The 15,911-nt window shown below is 40.4% G+C and overlaps 1 protein-coding gene across 1 annotated transcript; it reads left to right on the forward strand.

Moving 5' to 3' along the window:
* Positions 1 to 210: 210 nt before the first annotated feature.
* Positions 211 to 9,401, forward strand: FGF20 (fibroblast growth factor 20). The gene is made up of 3 exons (XM_027077487.2): positions 211 to 1,159; positions 6,598 to 6,701; positions 7,846 to 9,401. The coding sequence occupies exons 1-3, from the start codon at positions 874 to 876 to the stop codon at positions 8,089 to 8,091; spliced, it is 636 nt and encodes a 211-aa protein (XP_026933288.1). The 5' UTR covers positions 211 to 873; the 3' UTR covers positions 8,092 to 9,401.
* Positions 9,402 to 15,911: the final 6,510 nt, after the last annotated feature.

Genomic DNA, 15,911 nt, shown 5'->3' on the forward strand with positions numbered 1-15,911 from the left:
TAACGCCCTTTTTCCTTCTCTGTCTCGTACTTTTCTTTGCACCTGTCCACTGCAGGCTCCCAAGGAGTCCAATTCTCCTCCTCTTCTCCCCTTTTTCCTCCTCCTACCCATCCCCTCCTCCACCCCCTCCTCCCGCCTCCTCCACCTCCCTCCCCCTTCCCCTTCTTCTATATACCTGCCAAGCTGGGCTCCTTTTTAGCAGCCATCTATCACTGCAAAGGAGTTCACATCAAAGGCGGCTGCACAGCAGTAGCTGAACGGCATCACGGTTGTTCCAAAGACAACCCCAAAGAGGGGCCTTAGTTGCGCCTCCCCAAAGTTGCTGGCTAGCTTTGGCCCAGTGTGGGAATGGTTTTTGCGACAGCATGGATAGAGGACCGTCAAGGGCCCCTTTTGGTCACTTCCGAAGAGCAAAAACGTGTCGAGAGGAGGCCGGTTTAAGATTTCAAACAGCACCTCCCCAGCGCGCATGAAAGGACTTGATTAGCATATGTCAAGAGGACCCGCATATATACTCGGTGTGTATGTACACAGGACTCTGATCTGATCAGTTGGCGGAGTTGGAGCCTCAGCCCCCGGTCCCAGCCCCAGGCCCAGCCCGGTATTGGCAGCGGCAGCTATAGATGTTTCTGCAAAGCCAGCAGCCGGCTCCCACCCGCCCAAGGAGAGAAGATCGCTCCAAGACAGTGAAAACTCCCCTGCTATCTCAGTGCAAAGTCCAGTCAGCGACCTCACAGGAGTAACCGGGCCTTTTTGCGCTTGTTTTGCTATATTTTTCCTCCAGTCACTCCCCCATCCCCGCTACATTTTTTTTTTCTGGGGGGGGGGGGTCTTTTGTCTTCCGGACCGTCCGCCTCTCCCTCGGGCCCCTCCATGGCTCCCCTGGCCGAAGTCGGGGGCTTCCTCGGCGGCCTGGAGGGCTTGGGCCAGCAGGTGGGCTCGCACTTCCTGCTGCCTCCAGCAGGGGAGCGGCCGCCTCTGCTGGGCGAGCGCCGCGGCGCGGCGGAGAGGGGCGCCCGCGGCGGGCCCCGGGCCGCGGAGCTGGCGCACCTGCACGGCATCCTGCGCCGCCGGCAGCTCTACTGCCGCACGGGCTTCCACCTGCAGATCTTGCCCGACGGCAGCGTGCAGGGCACCCGGCAGGACCACAGCCTCTTCGGTACGTACCGGCTCCCCAGCACCCCCGAGCCAGCCCGTGCGGAGGGAGCCCGCGGACCCTATCCGGTGCGAGGTGCGGGCTGGGGATGAAGGGCGGGCCAGCGCGGGGACAGGGAGGACTTTTCTCCCGCAGGGCTGCAGCTCCAGACGCCGGGGGCGGGAGGGGAAGGGGTGGGTGCTCCGCCCGCACCTTGCGGCCCTGCCCTTTTTCTGCTGCCTGGGGCGAGGCCAGGACTCGGAATCACGTCTCCCTCGCACGTCTCACCTCGCAGGCAGTTTTTAGTTTTGTTTTTTAAATCTCTGTTTTGGTTTCTCCTGCTTCCTCTCACATGGCCTCCAGCACCATTTACTTAACAAAAATTAACATCCGAAGCCGTCTGCTTCTTTAAACATGCCCCCGTGGTTACCGGGTGGATAGTGACTTCATGGCTACTGCTCAGAGGGTCGCTCCTGTGCAGGGTGGGAGCATTTACCGTAAATGTTCACCCGAAGAGGTAGGTGACAGATTCACATCCAGTGAGCGTCCCTGCTGTAAGGCTCACCTGCCTGCAATTCTTTGAGCTCTTGAAAGTTCTGTTTGGGCGAGAGAAGGGGGAGGTCGGGGGGCGGGGTGGGGGGGGAGCCTATCCGGCTACTGAGCATGCCCAGTTGCTCAGCCAAGCTCCTCTAGAAATTGTGAAACCCGAAAGCAAAGATTTTCGGATTGACTGTATGGAAGAGGAAATGGGGAAGCGAAAGAGGATATGGGTGGGAACACACAGGGACGTGTTTCAGAATACCTCCGGCAGTGCCTGGGAACAGAAAGGGTTAAAATAAACAGGAGAAGGATCCCTATGACACCAGATTGGGAAATCCTATGGTCTCTATTGTTAATTACCCCCTAACTAGCTGTAGAGCTAGCAAGTGCCTTCAACAGCCTGAGCCTTAATTTTCTTTTTTTCTGTACAATGATGGGCTTAAATTAGGTGATGACTTTTAAGGTGCTTCCAGGTTCTAACATCTCAGGATCTTCCCCCCCTTGCGGGGGTTTTCATTATATTAGAGTTAACCCGGTAGCATTCTCAAAGGATTCTTGGTCATCAAACTTGGGACATCACTGGAGAGATTTATTGTAGTTTTAACAGATAGGGTTTACTTGTCAGCAGCAATGTGAAAGGGCCCAACATCTGTCTTCCTTTCTCTTCCTTAGCGCACTGAGGGCTCTTTGAGAATCTCCTTTCTGAATGGCCCTCTCTTGTCCTCTTCCCCTTGTTCTTATACTCTCATCCCTTTTTTGACTTGCACTACTCATTAAAACTTTGGAGAAGTGTAAATCTCAGTTTCAGGGGCATTTGTAACTCTAGATGTAGAAATGAGCATGTGGTGGTCATTTGGTAGCACTTAAAGGCTTAGAAAATTAACTTTTTAAAACCCATATGTTTGCAGCTTCCACTGATCTCTTCCAAATTCCCATTGACTATGAGTCAAGAGTGTCATGACCTACTGGCCAACCTTGGGGTCACTTTTAGAAAGTGGTTTCTAAATGGAGGAGGCTGAGATTCTGATTCTAAAGAACTCTGCTGACATCAGGTGGCTCAGTTTTCTTCAAGAATTATGGCACTCCTTTTATTACAGAAAGATTTTCTGGCTACTAGAAAGATTTAGAAAGGGACACAAGGGTGGTAAGGACTAAGAGTAGAGGAGCTAGAAGTTAGGTTTAGACTTAACCCCTACCCCTTGTGATACACAGTATCCCCTTGTGATACACAGTACAGCCTTGGAAATTCAGCTTTTAAGACACTTGAGATTCTTTTTTTTTTTGAAATTTATTGTCAAATTGGTTTCCATTACAACACCCAGTGCTCATCCCAAAAGGTGCCCTCTCAATACCCATCACCCACCCTCCCCTCCCTCCCACCCCCCATCAACCCTCAGTTTGTTCTCAGTTTTTAAGAGTCTTTTATGCTTTGGCTCTCTCCCACTAAGACACTTGAGATTCAACTGTGGCCTCCAAGACACCACTTGCTTTTTTCATTTTGTGACTCTTAATAAGACTACAGGAAGATATACAATTCTATGGGAAGAGATTATAAATATTTCTAGGCTTGATGACATTCATCAAACTGGTGTTTAAATCTCTTCCTTAAGAAAAGAATACTGTATGCCAGAATTCCTATCTTGCTAGAACATTTTTCTTTTGCTAAATTTTTGCATAAGCATTTAGTAATTGCAAAAATAGGACTTGGACCGATTTTGTAATAGTTCAAGTCACTCTATGGTGGGAGGCTACGTATCGGAACAAAATATTTACTGTTACACAAAGGGAAAAGAACACAGATTAGTTTTCATAGCCTAAAGGAGGTGTGAACAGCCTCTACCATTCATTACAGTGCATCCTAGTGGCCTTGAATCACTATAACACATCATAATTTACTGCAAGGGGGAGTGTAGGTGAGAAGAAAGTTTATGTTTAGCCTGTATAACATCATATGCTTCTCTCTGTATTTGCCTTCTTTTACTAGTGCTTCAATGATTAATTATGAAATTATTTTGCTGTTTTTCTTTTAAACTCATTAATGTGTCATCAAAGTGAGAATTTTGAAGCAGCTTGAGAATGGCTATTGGTGATGCTAAATAACATGTTTGATAGTTTATACTAATTAGCCCGTGAATGATTAAATGAAAAACTCAGAATCCTGTATTTAAAATTTCAAAACCACATCAACAGAAGCTAAGCAAAAAGGTCTCAGTGAGGTTAATATAATTTCCTATCTGAGTTCTCTCTATATTTATAATACAGTTTTTCTGCACAGTAGTACAGTAGGAAGATTTTACCTAATATGTAAACATGAAATCATTGCTTAAAAAAAAAGTTTAACCTGAGATCAAACATATTCCTTTAAAGGCTTTTCCTTTATTCTCCCCTATTCTCCATAGATCTGTCTGATGTGGTTGCATTGTGGGTTGACTCACCTGTTTATTATGATTTTTAAAAAGGCTGGCTTTGAAAATGATACCAGAAAGACAAAGTACCTCCAAGTCTTTTTATGGGACACTGGGCATTAGAAAATCTATCTAAAATCTGTGATTACCTCTTAAGGAAGGTTTTTCATGTCTACTCTTTGTTAAGGAATTAGCTTAGTTGCCACCTCATATTATAAATAAGAAAGACTTGTCACATCTCATTTAAGAATCAAGTGATTACAAATTACTGTGTGGTATACTATTTCCTCAAGGAGAAAAAGGATCAGAATTTAAAAGTGTGGCTAAAATCTATAAGAGGAGCACAACAACCACATAACCTTGTTCCCATAAATCTCTGTGAACCATTGCAAAATTATTAATGCCTGGTTATGGATGAAGTTTTAGATGTTGTTTAATCAAGTTGAAACCACTGAATGCCATTGTTCTAAAGAGTTATGTGATTTCTTGTCTTTCTACAACTACATTGTTTTGGACAAGATAGCATTATCTTAAAATGAGAAATGGAGTCGAGGTGGTTTAGCATTTGGTTTTGCAAGACAAAAATGGATACTTTATAAGACCTGTTATATAATTGGTTTATATGGAAATGAAACTTATATTTTATTGTACTTGAAAACTGGTTCTATTATACATCCTAATCGTTTAATCAGTTCCTGTTCTCTGAAAGACAAGAGCATCTTAATGTAAATGTGATACTTAAAGAGAATTAAGTTACATGTGAGGCATAGTACGCTTTTCCACTTGAATTTAAAATTCAATACAATTTCAAGTAATTATACATTTGTAAGTTTATCCTGGATGAAATGCTGTTAATATATCTTCTTCTACTGATCATGTTTTGGGTTTGTATTTTTTTTCTAATAGAAATCACTCAATGGGGCGCCTGGGTGGCTCAGTCACTTAGTAGTGTATTTAGTAGTGTATTGTTGCTGTAAGATCCTTGATAGCTCTAGTGTTCTCTGTGATCTACTACTAGTTTGAGAGAGCTCATTTGAGCTCTTAGGAATCTGTGTTTAGAGCTTAAGAATCTATGTTTCTGCCAAAGAATGAATTAGGCTGTGAACAGCATGGAACCCTCTGTATAACCAAATAGCCAGATTTTGTACTTTCCCTTGGCCTTGGGAACATCAAGTGTCCAAACAGGAACTTGTTCAATAAATCAAGATATGACATAAGAGCAAGAATCGGGCTAACTAGTGCACATTTATGCTGTTTGTAGAGCTGAAGAGGGGGTAAAGGAGCGGGGGTAGAAAGCTATCTCGGAAGGCAGTTCCAAGCACAGAAAGTATGTCTGTATATCCTTTCAGCAAAGAGTCAAAAGAACAAGACAAAGGAATTAGTCCAAGGGTAAGTGTATACAGAGAAAAGGAGCAATGCACAGGGGAGCATTAATTTTTTTTACTATGGCATATCAGTGTATTAAGTGGAGAGTTTTTGATCCTAGTTTATCTATTGATAAAGAAAAATAATTTTAGAAAGTTAGCAAAAATAGCAAAAAATCTACTTGCATGCTAAAATCTTGGTATTTGACTATCACGTTTAATGAATTATAAAGTCCCTTTACTTCTTTGAACTATCAATTTTATTTTTAAGAACCATGTAACAGGAGACAGCACAGTACGTAATCTATAAAGTTTTGAAATCACTGTATCATCCTGGAGTAGAAACATTGGATTAGGGCTCAGAACGATGTGAGTTCATGTGTTTACTTCTACTAATTTCAAATGTCATATTCTAGGGCAAGTCAATAAACCTTTTTTGTGCCTCAGTTTCTTTATATGTAAAAATGGGGATAATATTATCTTACATACCTAGCTTAGTGATTTTTTTTTTTTTGAAGACCAGGGAGAAAATATAAGTAGAAGTCCTTTATAAACTATAAAACACTAACATACCCATATAAGGTATACTGGTTGCTGCCATTAGAAAAAGATTGACTTGAGTCATGGTTAGCAAAACCAAAACAAAACAATTAATACAACATGGTTATAATTGAGTAATGGAGTCAGAAAGGACTAAGAATACCTCTATTATGTACTAATTTATGATAATAATAGTTTCCACTTGTTAAATGCCTAAATGTGTTAGTCCATACGACTCTCCTGGAAAGATGCATTTCATCCATTTTGTATATGAGGAAACTGAAACATCAAAGATTTATGACTTGTGTATTCAGACTAGCCAGTAAGTTACTGTAAAATTTTGTTACTGTAAATTTTACAGTAAGCTCTGAAGGTCAATCTGGTTTAAGGTTTTATACCTTTAACATTATACCCTGATGGACAATTTTTCCTTTTTAGCTTTTTTTTCCATCTGTAAAATGGGAGGATCATCATAATAAGACAGTTATATAGCACTTTTCAGCCTATAAAGGACTTTCACCTACATTACTATATTTAGCAATACCAATCTACTCTTTTCAGTAGTCATATGTTCATTAATAAATACAAGTCATTATTTTGTTTATAAATTCAGGTATCCTGGAATTCATCAGTGTGGCGGTGGGACTGGTCAGTATTAGAGGTGTGGACAGTGGTCTTTACCTTGGAATGAATGACAAAGGAGAACTCTATGGCTCAGTACGTATTTTAAAAACATTATTATAATTCTTAAAGTTAAGGCTATTCATTTTTGTTCAGTAAGATACCTACCAACAATGCATGTCAGAAGAAATATATAAAATACACACTTGTAGAAATTAAACATCTGCATCCTGATTAATTTCCATGTGTTGGGACAGTAGTATCTACTCATTTTCAGTTTTTAAACCCCAAACAATTATTGCTTTCAGTTTGCTAGTTCTTTCTGCCCATTATCCTGGGTCTTTCTACTTCCCTCTGTATTTTGATTATTCCTGCTAGAGACAGAGAAAAATGTCATTTTCTTCTGGCCATGTTAAAATCTTTTCACCTTTATATTTCATTTAATGTAAATTTTCTCCACCAATGATCATCTTCCATAGCTAAATATATATCTTGCTGACCTTCACATATAGGAAATGAGTGAATGAAGTCTTAGGATAATGTAAGCAACAACAGAAAATGGCAGCCATACTTGACCATGTCTGCAGTCTTGATAATTACAAGAGCCACGATTCAAAAAGCGACTGTGGTCTCTCCCTTAGGATAACATATAGTCTGTTTTGAAAAGGCTCTTAAGAAATCACTGGACATTTACTACATTTACCTAATAGTAACATCTAGATCAAAGTTAATGATGGAGAATGTATGGTCAAACAATTAGTAAATACATAAAGGGAAGATCCATGATTTGGAATGATGCTTTTGAATTAGGACTTTGGATGTTAACAAGATCTTGAAAGATTTCAGAATGATAGTGGAAACTTGCTATGTAGAACTTTGGCATCTAACAACAGAGCAAGATAAGCTACAGGCCTGTTTGGTGGGGATGGTGGTAGGAGGGAGATATAATGGAGCATGGGAAAGTTCTGGATATTTATTGAGTGTCTGGAAATAAAATTGAGAATTGATATTTAACTGGAAGTTCTTTGAACTAGGCTTCTGGGAGGCTTAGCAGACTGGGAGAAAGAATTCCAGACAACATAAGAACTAAAACAGAATAAAGCAAAACCAGCTCCTCCGTTTTTCTTCTTCGACAAGGATGTTGTTAGAGGCAAAGCAGTGAAAATAGAGGGATGGGACTTTGCTAAGGAAATTCTCTCAAAGGTGTTTTTTTTAATGGTAGTTACTTTCTCTCTTATAGGAGAAATTGACTTCTGAATGCATCTTTAGGGAGCAATTTGAAGAGAACTGGTATAATACCTACTCATCCAACATATATAAACACGGAGACACTGGCCGCAGTTACTTTGTAGCGCTTAACAAAGACGGAACCGCGAGAGACGGTGCCAGGTCCAAAAGACATCAGAAATTTACACACTTCCTGCCCAGACCAGTGGATCCGGAAAGAGTGCCTGAATTGTACAAGGACATACTGATGTACAGTTGAAGCGTGATAGTGTCTTTACAGAAGAACCAAACTACGACCATTCTTTCTTGTTACAGTTCTCACCGTGAAATAACCCAGGAAGACCCTCAGAATGTTTTCTGGCGAGAGACTGACTTTGGAAACGATATTGAGAACGGACAAAAAATAACCCCCACATGTTGACTTGAAGCAGATCAAGACCTCTCTTTATACGTGGATTAAGTTCCCTTAGGTACACTGGGTCAGTCCTTACTGGAAAATTCAAGCTGAAAATCTGTTAAACTGTGGATAATGGGAACCCCACCTAGTTTGCTGCTGGTACCTCACCTCTCTGGATTATGTTTACTTTAAAAGTTACATTATAAAATAGACACTTCATGTTGAAGAAATAAATCAACGCAGTTGGCCAAAATTATTGCTACATAAATTCTGAGGACCTTGTAAGATTTTGCAGGTTATGGAGTTACATGTAAAAAACCCGGATGAAACGTGGACTACGGAACATGCATGCCAAGACGGAACATTTTTTTTTAAGGATGGACCTATTTATACATTTCACTTTGCAAATATTTATTATATATATTTATTTATTGAAGAGTTTATTTTTTACTGGTATATGAAGATAATGCAAAGGAAAAAACAACAACAAAAATTCCTTTACCGTGCCATTGTCATGATGTCCAGAGCTGTAAAGAAGACATCATTTTTGCAACATAGTAAACATAGAATAAAATCTTGAATTTCTTTTTAAGAATAACATAGAGCATAGACTATATATATTTTTTGCAGTCAATTACCTTCTAAGTGTAACAATGGTTCCTTTGCCTTAGAAAAATGCTTTATCAAGTTGTATTGAATTCAACACACATTCAAAAGGGAATTAAACACTTTTTATTTTGTGTTTTGTTCTCATTGCTTTTTAGATTAAAGTTATCTACTAATATAACCTACTTGTTAAATGACAAGATTCTAAGTTCCCTGGGAAAAAACTTTGATATTTAGAGAACTTCTAATGTTGAAAAGTATCAAATATTATAGGCAACTTATGCTCACTTATTTTTGTTATATCTCCTGTTTAGTCATTTATTCAGGAAGTATTCATTAAAGCCTACTATACAGAGGACACTGTTAGGCACAAAGGAAGTTGGTGGTCAAGACCCAAGTGGGCCCTTCATGGAACTTAATGTCCAGTAGGAGAAACAGATGGCAAATAAGTCATCTGACAAATAAATACCATTAACTGTGCATTGTGATGTGCTCTATGAGGAAAGCAAGTTTCCGACACAGAAAACAGCAAATTTAGATAGGGTGAGTGAGGCAGAGAAGGCTTCTCTAAGGCGATGGCATTTTGATGGGTCTTAAAGAAGAAGGAGGCACTAGCCAGCCTAAGAGGAGAATTAAGAGCCTGATAGGAAGAGGAAACAAGGAGCCTGAACTCCCTGTGGTGAGAAAGAACTTTGTGGCTTGGCATTTCTAACAGTGTCTCAGGTGATACGTGATACTGCTAGACCACAGATCGTACTTTGAAGGGCAAGGGTGACTGCCCTTGATGCTGTTTGGAGTTATGCCTATTAGCTCCACCTGTCATTACTTCAATAAATTAATGGTTATGTGCGGGGTGAGGATAGGGAGTTGAAGATATAACTTGAATAACGCTACACGGGAATGTGTATGCGCCATGAGGGGAGTTGTGTGTGCACTTGAGTGTGTACTGGGTGAGAGGGAAATATTTCAGCTCAAAACCACTTGGTTTTATAAATGTGAAAAATAACAATAAATGGCTTAGCAGTAATACGTTAGTAATTTTCAAAATAAAATACTTCTTTTTACTTTTATCGATAAATACAAGTAAAAAAACCAACACCTAGTTTGGTTCACAGTTTGATACGTATATTTAGAGTGCCTGTCCCCAAGCAAGCATGATGAAGTAGTTCAAGTCTTTTGTAAAATGATGCTGGTGTCTAAATTTATAACTGTGGAAGAAGTTTTATAAATTTAAAGAGACCATACGCTGGTAAAACATGGTCCACAATACGTATCATTACCCGATAAAAATTTTTTTAGAGATATGATAAGAATACAGGTTAACTTTTTTTATTATTGTGATAGCTACTTGTAGTGATTTTCAGATAGGAAGTATGACTGAAGCAATGGCTTTATAAACTTTTAGAAAAGTAAGAAGTCGCCGCATCTTTTATTCTCATTGTATTCATATATCGGCAGCTCTTCCTAGGTCAGAAAAACAATTTGCACCTGCCGTATTAGTACTATCTGAAGAAATGATCTATTAAGTATCTGAATAGATTTCACTTGATACTCTTAAAGGGAAGTGTTGTGTGAGCATATTTAATTTATGTATGGAAGGATAAGAGTAATTTGATTTATTATCAAATCAGTAGTTTGAAAATAACTTGTTATATCTCAGGATGCCTATGGAAAATGTCACCCATGAGTTATCCTTTCTGCTTATTTTGATTTTCTTTCCTTTTTAAATGTTCTATTCACAATCATATATTAACTTACATTTTTCATTCTTCTTTGCTTGAAATATTAACTGTCAATTGTCCAACTTCCTTTCATTTCCTGCAATGATAAAAGAAATCTAAAAACACGGGGGTTTGGTCAAGCTTTGGGGTGCAAATTCTGTAGAGTTTGGTTTTCAATTAAGTGAAATACCAAAACAATTCAGAAACCTAAAGCTATCAAACGTGTGAGATTGTAGGTCTATTGAAAACATGAGATATAAAAGTTAGAAAGCCACTCAGGCTATCACTTACATTTATAATGCAGTGTATGGAAATTGCCAGTTTTATGAATGAACTAATGATCAGAAATGCTGTATACACACACACTAAAACTCTGACTTCAGTAAACTGTTATGTCTATAAATAGGCTATTTCTAATTCTAATGATGAAATTTAAAAAGCTATTACATATTATTGGTAAGCAAGGAATTTGTACATTAAACAACTCCTATGTGTTCAGGGTATGCTGCTTCTACTAGCAAAAATAATTTTAGTACATCTGGGGGGCTTAGTCCCCATAAATCCTGGGCTTTCAAGTTTCTCATAATCAACACTATTATAAAATGTTTCCTTTTCAGCTTATTGTAGACAAAGATCTATAAACTGAAATTGGGCTTAATTAACCTCAGCCTGTTGGTTCCTAGGATGATATCTTGGTCCTCAAGATGTACGATATGTGAGACTAAAGGCACATCACTTTCCTCTAGCCAACAATGTAGCGTGACTAATTATTTTGGTTAATAGTACAATGTTGGTTGGTGTGGTTAATTTCATTCATATAATTCCTTGACCCATTGTTAGAATTGCTCAGTATCTTCCTACTGGCAGAGAAGGGGTTTAGTATGCCATGCCTAGTACTTTGGAACAAAGCTAAATATTTTCATAGAACCTACAACTAACATTAATCTAAGGTTCCCAAGATGAGCCTACTCACTAAACCTACTGTGGGATGGTGGTATACACAGGGGCAGTAGTGAAGAATTTGAAGGGAAGGGTAGAGACATATGTCATTCCACTGGTTGAACAATTCATTTCTGGCTGCACAAAACAATTCTGCAGGTCACACTTGGACATTTAAGTTTCCTTAGAAATTACCCTTTTTTACCTGGTTGGTAATATGTAAACAACGACGTGGAAATGAAGGGACCATTTTAAACTGATAATGTTTATACCTAATGCCAATTTTTCTTCCAGTATGGACTTACAAATTATACAATGTGATTTTAAAACACTTCCTTCAACTTTTTTTCTAAGCCTGTTAGAGCAAGTTTCATTGTTTCTGTGATTATTTTCTGCCCAACATACCTTTAGTTCTTTGGACAGGGACAAGTTTTGCAGTCCGACTCATTAGAATGGCCATATGTTGACATTGATTTTTTTCAACTGAGTTTTGCAAAAGAATGAAGCCCTGTATATAGAAAACAGTGTATTTCTTAATTCTCCCAGGGAACATGTCTGGTACCATTTTAGATGTATAGAAAACAAGTTAATGTACTACACATAATAGATCCCTTGGGGTTTAATTCTCTTAGGAATCCTGTTGAGGGCCTATTGTGAGGTTGGCTATGCTGTCGTCAGAGGGCTCCCTTCTCTCTGAACAATCAGCTGTTTCCCACAGGGACCAGACATGCTAATGTAATACTATTAACCAAAATCCTATATACCATATGATTTTCAATCTTTGGATACTGTCGGAGTAATTTGAGCATGACCCCAAAGCCAATCAGATCTAAGGAGACTCTAAGTGGTTCAACCCTATATCATACTCTTCATATTTCTACCCCAAAGGGCTCATGGAGCTGTAATGGAATGTTCCAACTGCATGGTGTAGGTGCATTGCCTCGGATCTGTGACAACAAATATTGAGTAGTCTACCCAGTAAATACAAATATTTAATTTACGTTGTTTTGCTGCTGGAAGTGTTCTAGTTTTTTTTTTTTTTTAAGTTTATTTCGAGAGAGAGGGAGAGAGAGTGTGAGTGGGATGGGCAGAGAGAGAGGGGGAGAGAGAGAATCCCAAGCAGGCTCCATACTGTCTGTACAGAACTTGACATGGGGCTCCACCTCACAAACCGTGAGATCATGACCTGAGCTGAAATCAAGAGTCAGATGCTTACCCGACTGAGCCACCCAGGCGCCCGTCTTATGTTCTTTTTAATCATGTTGATACACATTAATCACCCAGAGACAATTTTAGAGTATATTTAAATCAACTTTCATTAGCATTAATCAGTTTTTCTAGTTGTTAAAATAGGACAGATTGATCTTTTTTTTCTGGTTGAGTGTTCTCTCACACATCCCAGGTATTGCTCTGTTCAATGTATGATTGGATGTAATTAATACTTTGAGACCAAGAGTCTTCTCTGTATAGACACCCCTCTGGAATGGGAGGCAGAAATTCATCAAATGGCTCATGACAGCTGGTTAAATGTTTTCACATATGCTGAAAGTAGCTTTGCCTCTCATCAGAGTCAGCAACCTCATACTTATGTCTTCAAAGTGCAGTTGATTAGGACAATTTGGGTTGTTGCAAGGTTGTATGCTACCCTTGCCTAATAGTATCTATCAACAGAGTAGAAGGATCAGAGAACTACACTGGAAAAGAAAAATATGGGGGAAAAAAAAGATAACCAAAGGCCCCTTAGTTTTTTGTTTGTTTGTTTGCTTTGTTTTTTATTTGAGAGAGAGAGAGATCTCATGAGCTGGGGAGGGGCAGAGAGAATCCCAAGTGGGTTCCACAGTCAGTGTGAGCCCAGTGTGAGATTTGAGCCCAAGAACTGTGAGACCATGACCTGAGCAGAAACCAAAAGTCAGACACTCAAATGAGTTAGCCAGCCACCTAGGTGCCCTTAAAGTCCTCTTAGTTTTTTTTTTTTAAGTTTATTTATTTTGAGAGAGAGACAGAAAGTGAGCAGGGAAAGGGCAGAGAGAGAGAGAGAGAGAGAGAGAGAGAGAATCCTAAGCAGGCTCTGTGCTGTCAGCGTAGAGCCCAAGGCTGGGCTTGAACTGGCAAACTGAGATCATGATCTGAGTGGAGATCAAGAGTCAGCTGTTTAACCGACTGAGTCACCCAGGTGCCCCAAAGGGCTCCTAGTTTTAAAAGGTTTCTGCGAGCAACTGGGTGGCTCAGTTGGTTAAGCAGTCTGTGAGTTCGAGCCCTGCTCGGGGCTCTGTGCTGACAGCTCAGAGCCTGGAGCCTGCTTCAGATTCTGTGTCTCCCTCTCTCTCTGTGCTCCTTCCCCACTCATGTTCTCTCTCTCAAAAATAAATAAACATAAATAATAAACAAACAAACAAACAAACAGTTTCTGGACTTTAAATTAAAATTCCCCTGGCTCCATTTGCAAACTATTCAGTATTTCCTGGTTTCTCAGCCACTAGAGCTCTGTGTATGACTTGGCTTCTGAGTGGTTCACATCTATGTTGTCACCTATTTGGTCAAAGGGAGTTTTAATATTTATTTTAACATTTCTGGCTTTCGGGAATGAATACCTGTTCTGTTCCATCAATAAGTTTTCCCACCAACATAACTAAAATATAAAAAAATATAAGTTCAGGGGTACTTGGGTGGCTCAGTCAGTTAAGCGTCTGACTTTTGGTTTTGGCTCAGGTCATGATCTCAGACCACTTTGGGCTCTGCACTGACAGCGTGGAGCCTGGTTGGGATTCTCTCTCTCTCTCTCTCTCTCTCTCTCTCTCTCTCCCTCCCTCCCTCCCTCCCTCCCTCCCTCTTTCTGTGCCCCTCTCCTGCTCTCTCTCTCTCTCTCAAAATAAATAAACTTTAAAAATTAAAAAATAATAATTTTAAACACAGGTATTTACTTTTATTTTTTTTAAACCCATTTTTGCCCCAGTGAATCATGTACTCTTTTCCCAATTCAGTAAATAAGTCAGCTTTCCTTCTATTTTCTCTCTCGTATTTTAGTAAAGAAGAGGCAGGACTTAACACCTGAATTGCACCAGATCCCTTTATGGAGGGGGGTATGGCCGGGTGTGTCTAAAGTTCTCCCCTATTCATTGGCCAGACCTCATTTCTTTTGCCATGGGGCGTGAGTAATGGTAGGTGGTACTCTGAAAGGAGCAGTTATTGAGAATATCTTGAAGAAGACTCTACCCCTAATCATGTTGTTACCAAACTCGGTTGGGCTGGCTAAGTGACAAGTTGACAAGAGGCCAAGCAGGACTTTCAGGCAAGGCTTTTTAGGGACGTATGCCAGAGCACCAGGGTGACAGCACAGAGGAAAGGGTCCTCAGGCTGGCTACCTGAGGAGAAGTCAGGGAAAGTTTTAAAGAGACTTGGGGGGGGGCGGGGCAGGGGAGGTGGGGGAAGGGTGATGTTTAAACATGTAGAGGTGGGGATTTATCAGAGCCTGCACATGAAGAGGTCATGCTTTATCATACATTGCATGTCTAATTAGCATGTTAAATCTCCATCCCTGGATGTGATTTTTAGCATTATAATGAGGGAAAAAGTCAGTGAAAGGTCAGCACTGGGGTTCACTGTGACTCATACTGGCTTAGTCTGGTTCTCATAGGAGCAAACTGTTTGGAAGCTGGCCCATGGGACTTGTTCGGAGCTTGTGGCTTTTGGCTTCCTGATGGCAAGCAGCACCCCGAAGCTGGGCTAGAGAGCTGGGTTATTGGTTTTTTTTTTTTTTCTCTGCATGTTCCTGGGTGAGGAGACTTGAATCTGGTCCCTGCTCTGTCTCAATTTTGTTTGCCCCCAGGCTGGAATTTAGGTAGCTATCATATTTTGTAGTATTTGGAAGTAATGGTCTTGGAGATCTTGGGAAACAGTGCAGAGGTTCAAGAACAGTGTTTCTTAGAAGAAGCAGTGTATCTTGGGAATCAGTAAGGGTGCCCTTGCCAAGGGCTGGTCTCTAGCAGTGCAGTGCACTTCTGTGAAGGTCATTACCATCTCCTGATTCTTCTGCTTCCATTTAACAATGGAGATCTCATTTGCCCATGTTTTCCTGCAACTACTTGGACGTCAGATATGATGAAATTCATAGTGGTGGCAAAAGGACGTGATGTTCTCTCTTCGAGTTGCTCTGTTTTAACTATGCTCAATGAGTGGCTGACAATGGATTTTCTTTTTTTTTTTTAAATTTTTTAAACGTTTTTTTTTTTTTTAATTTATTTTTGAGACAGAGAGAGACAGAGCATGAACAGGGGAGGGTCAGCGAGAGGGAGGCAGAGAATCTGAAACAGGTTCCAGGCTCTGAGCTGTCAGCACAGAGCCCGACGCGGGGCTTGAACTCACGGACCGTGAGGTCATGACCTGAGCCGAAGTCGGCCGCCCAACCGATTGAGCCAC

The sequence above is a fragment of the Acinonyx jubatus genome, chromosome B1 (assembly GCF_027475565.1).
Source record: "Acinonyx jubatus isolate Ajub_Pintada_27869175 chromosome B1, VMU_Ajub_asm_v1.0, whole genome shotgun sequence".
In the NCBI taxonomy this organism is placed as follows: Eukaryota; Metazoa; Chordata; class Mammalia; order Carnivora; family Felidae; genus Acinonyx; species Acinonyx jubatus.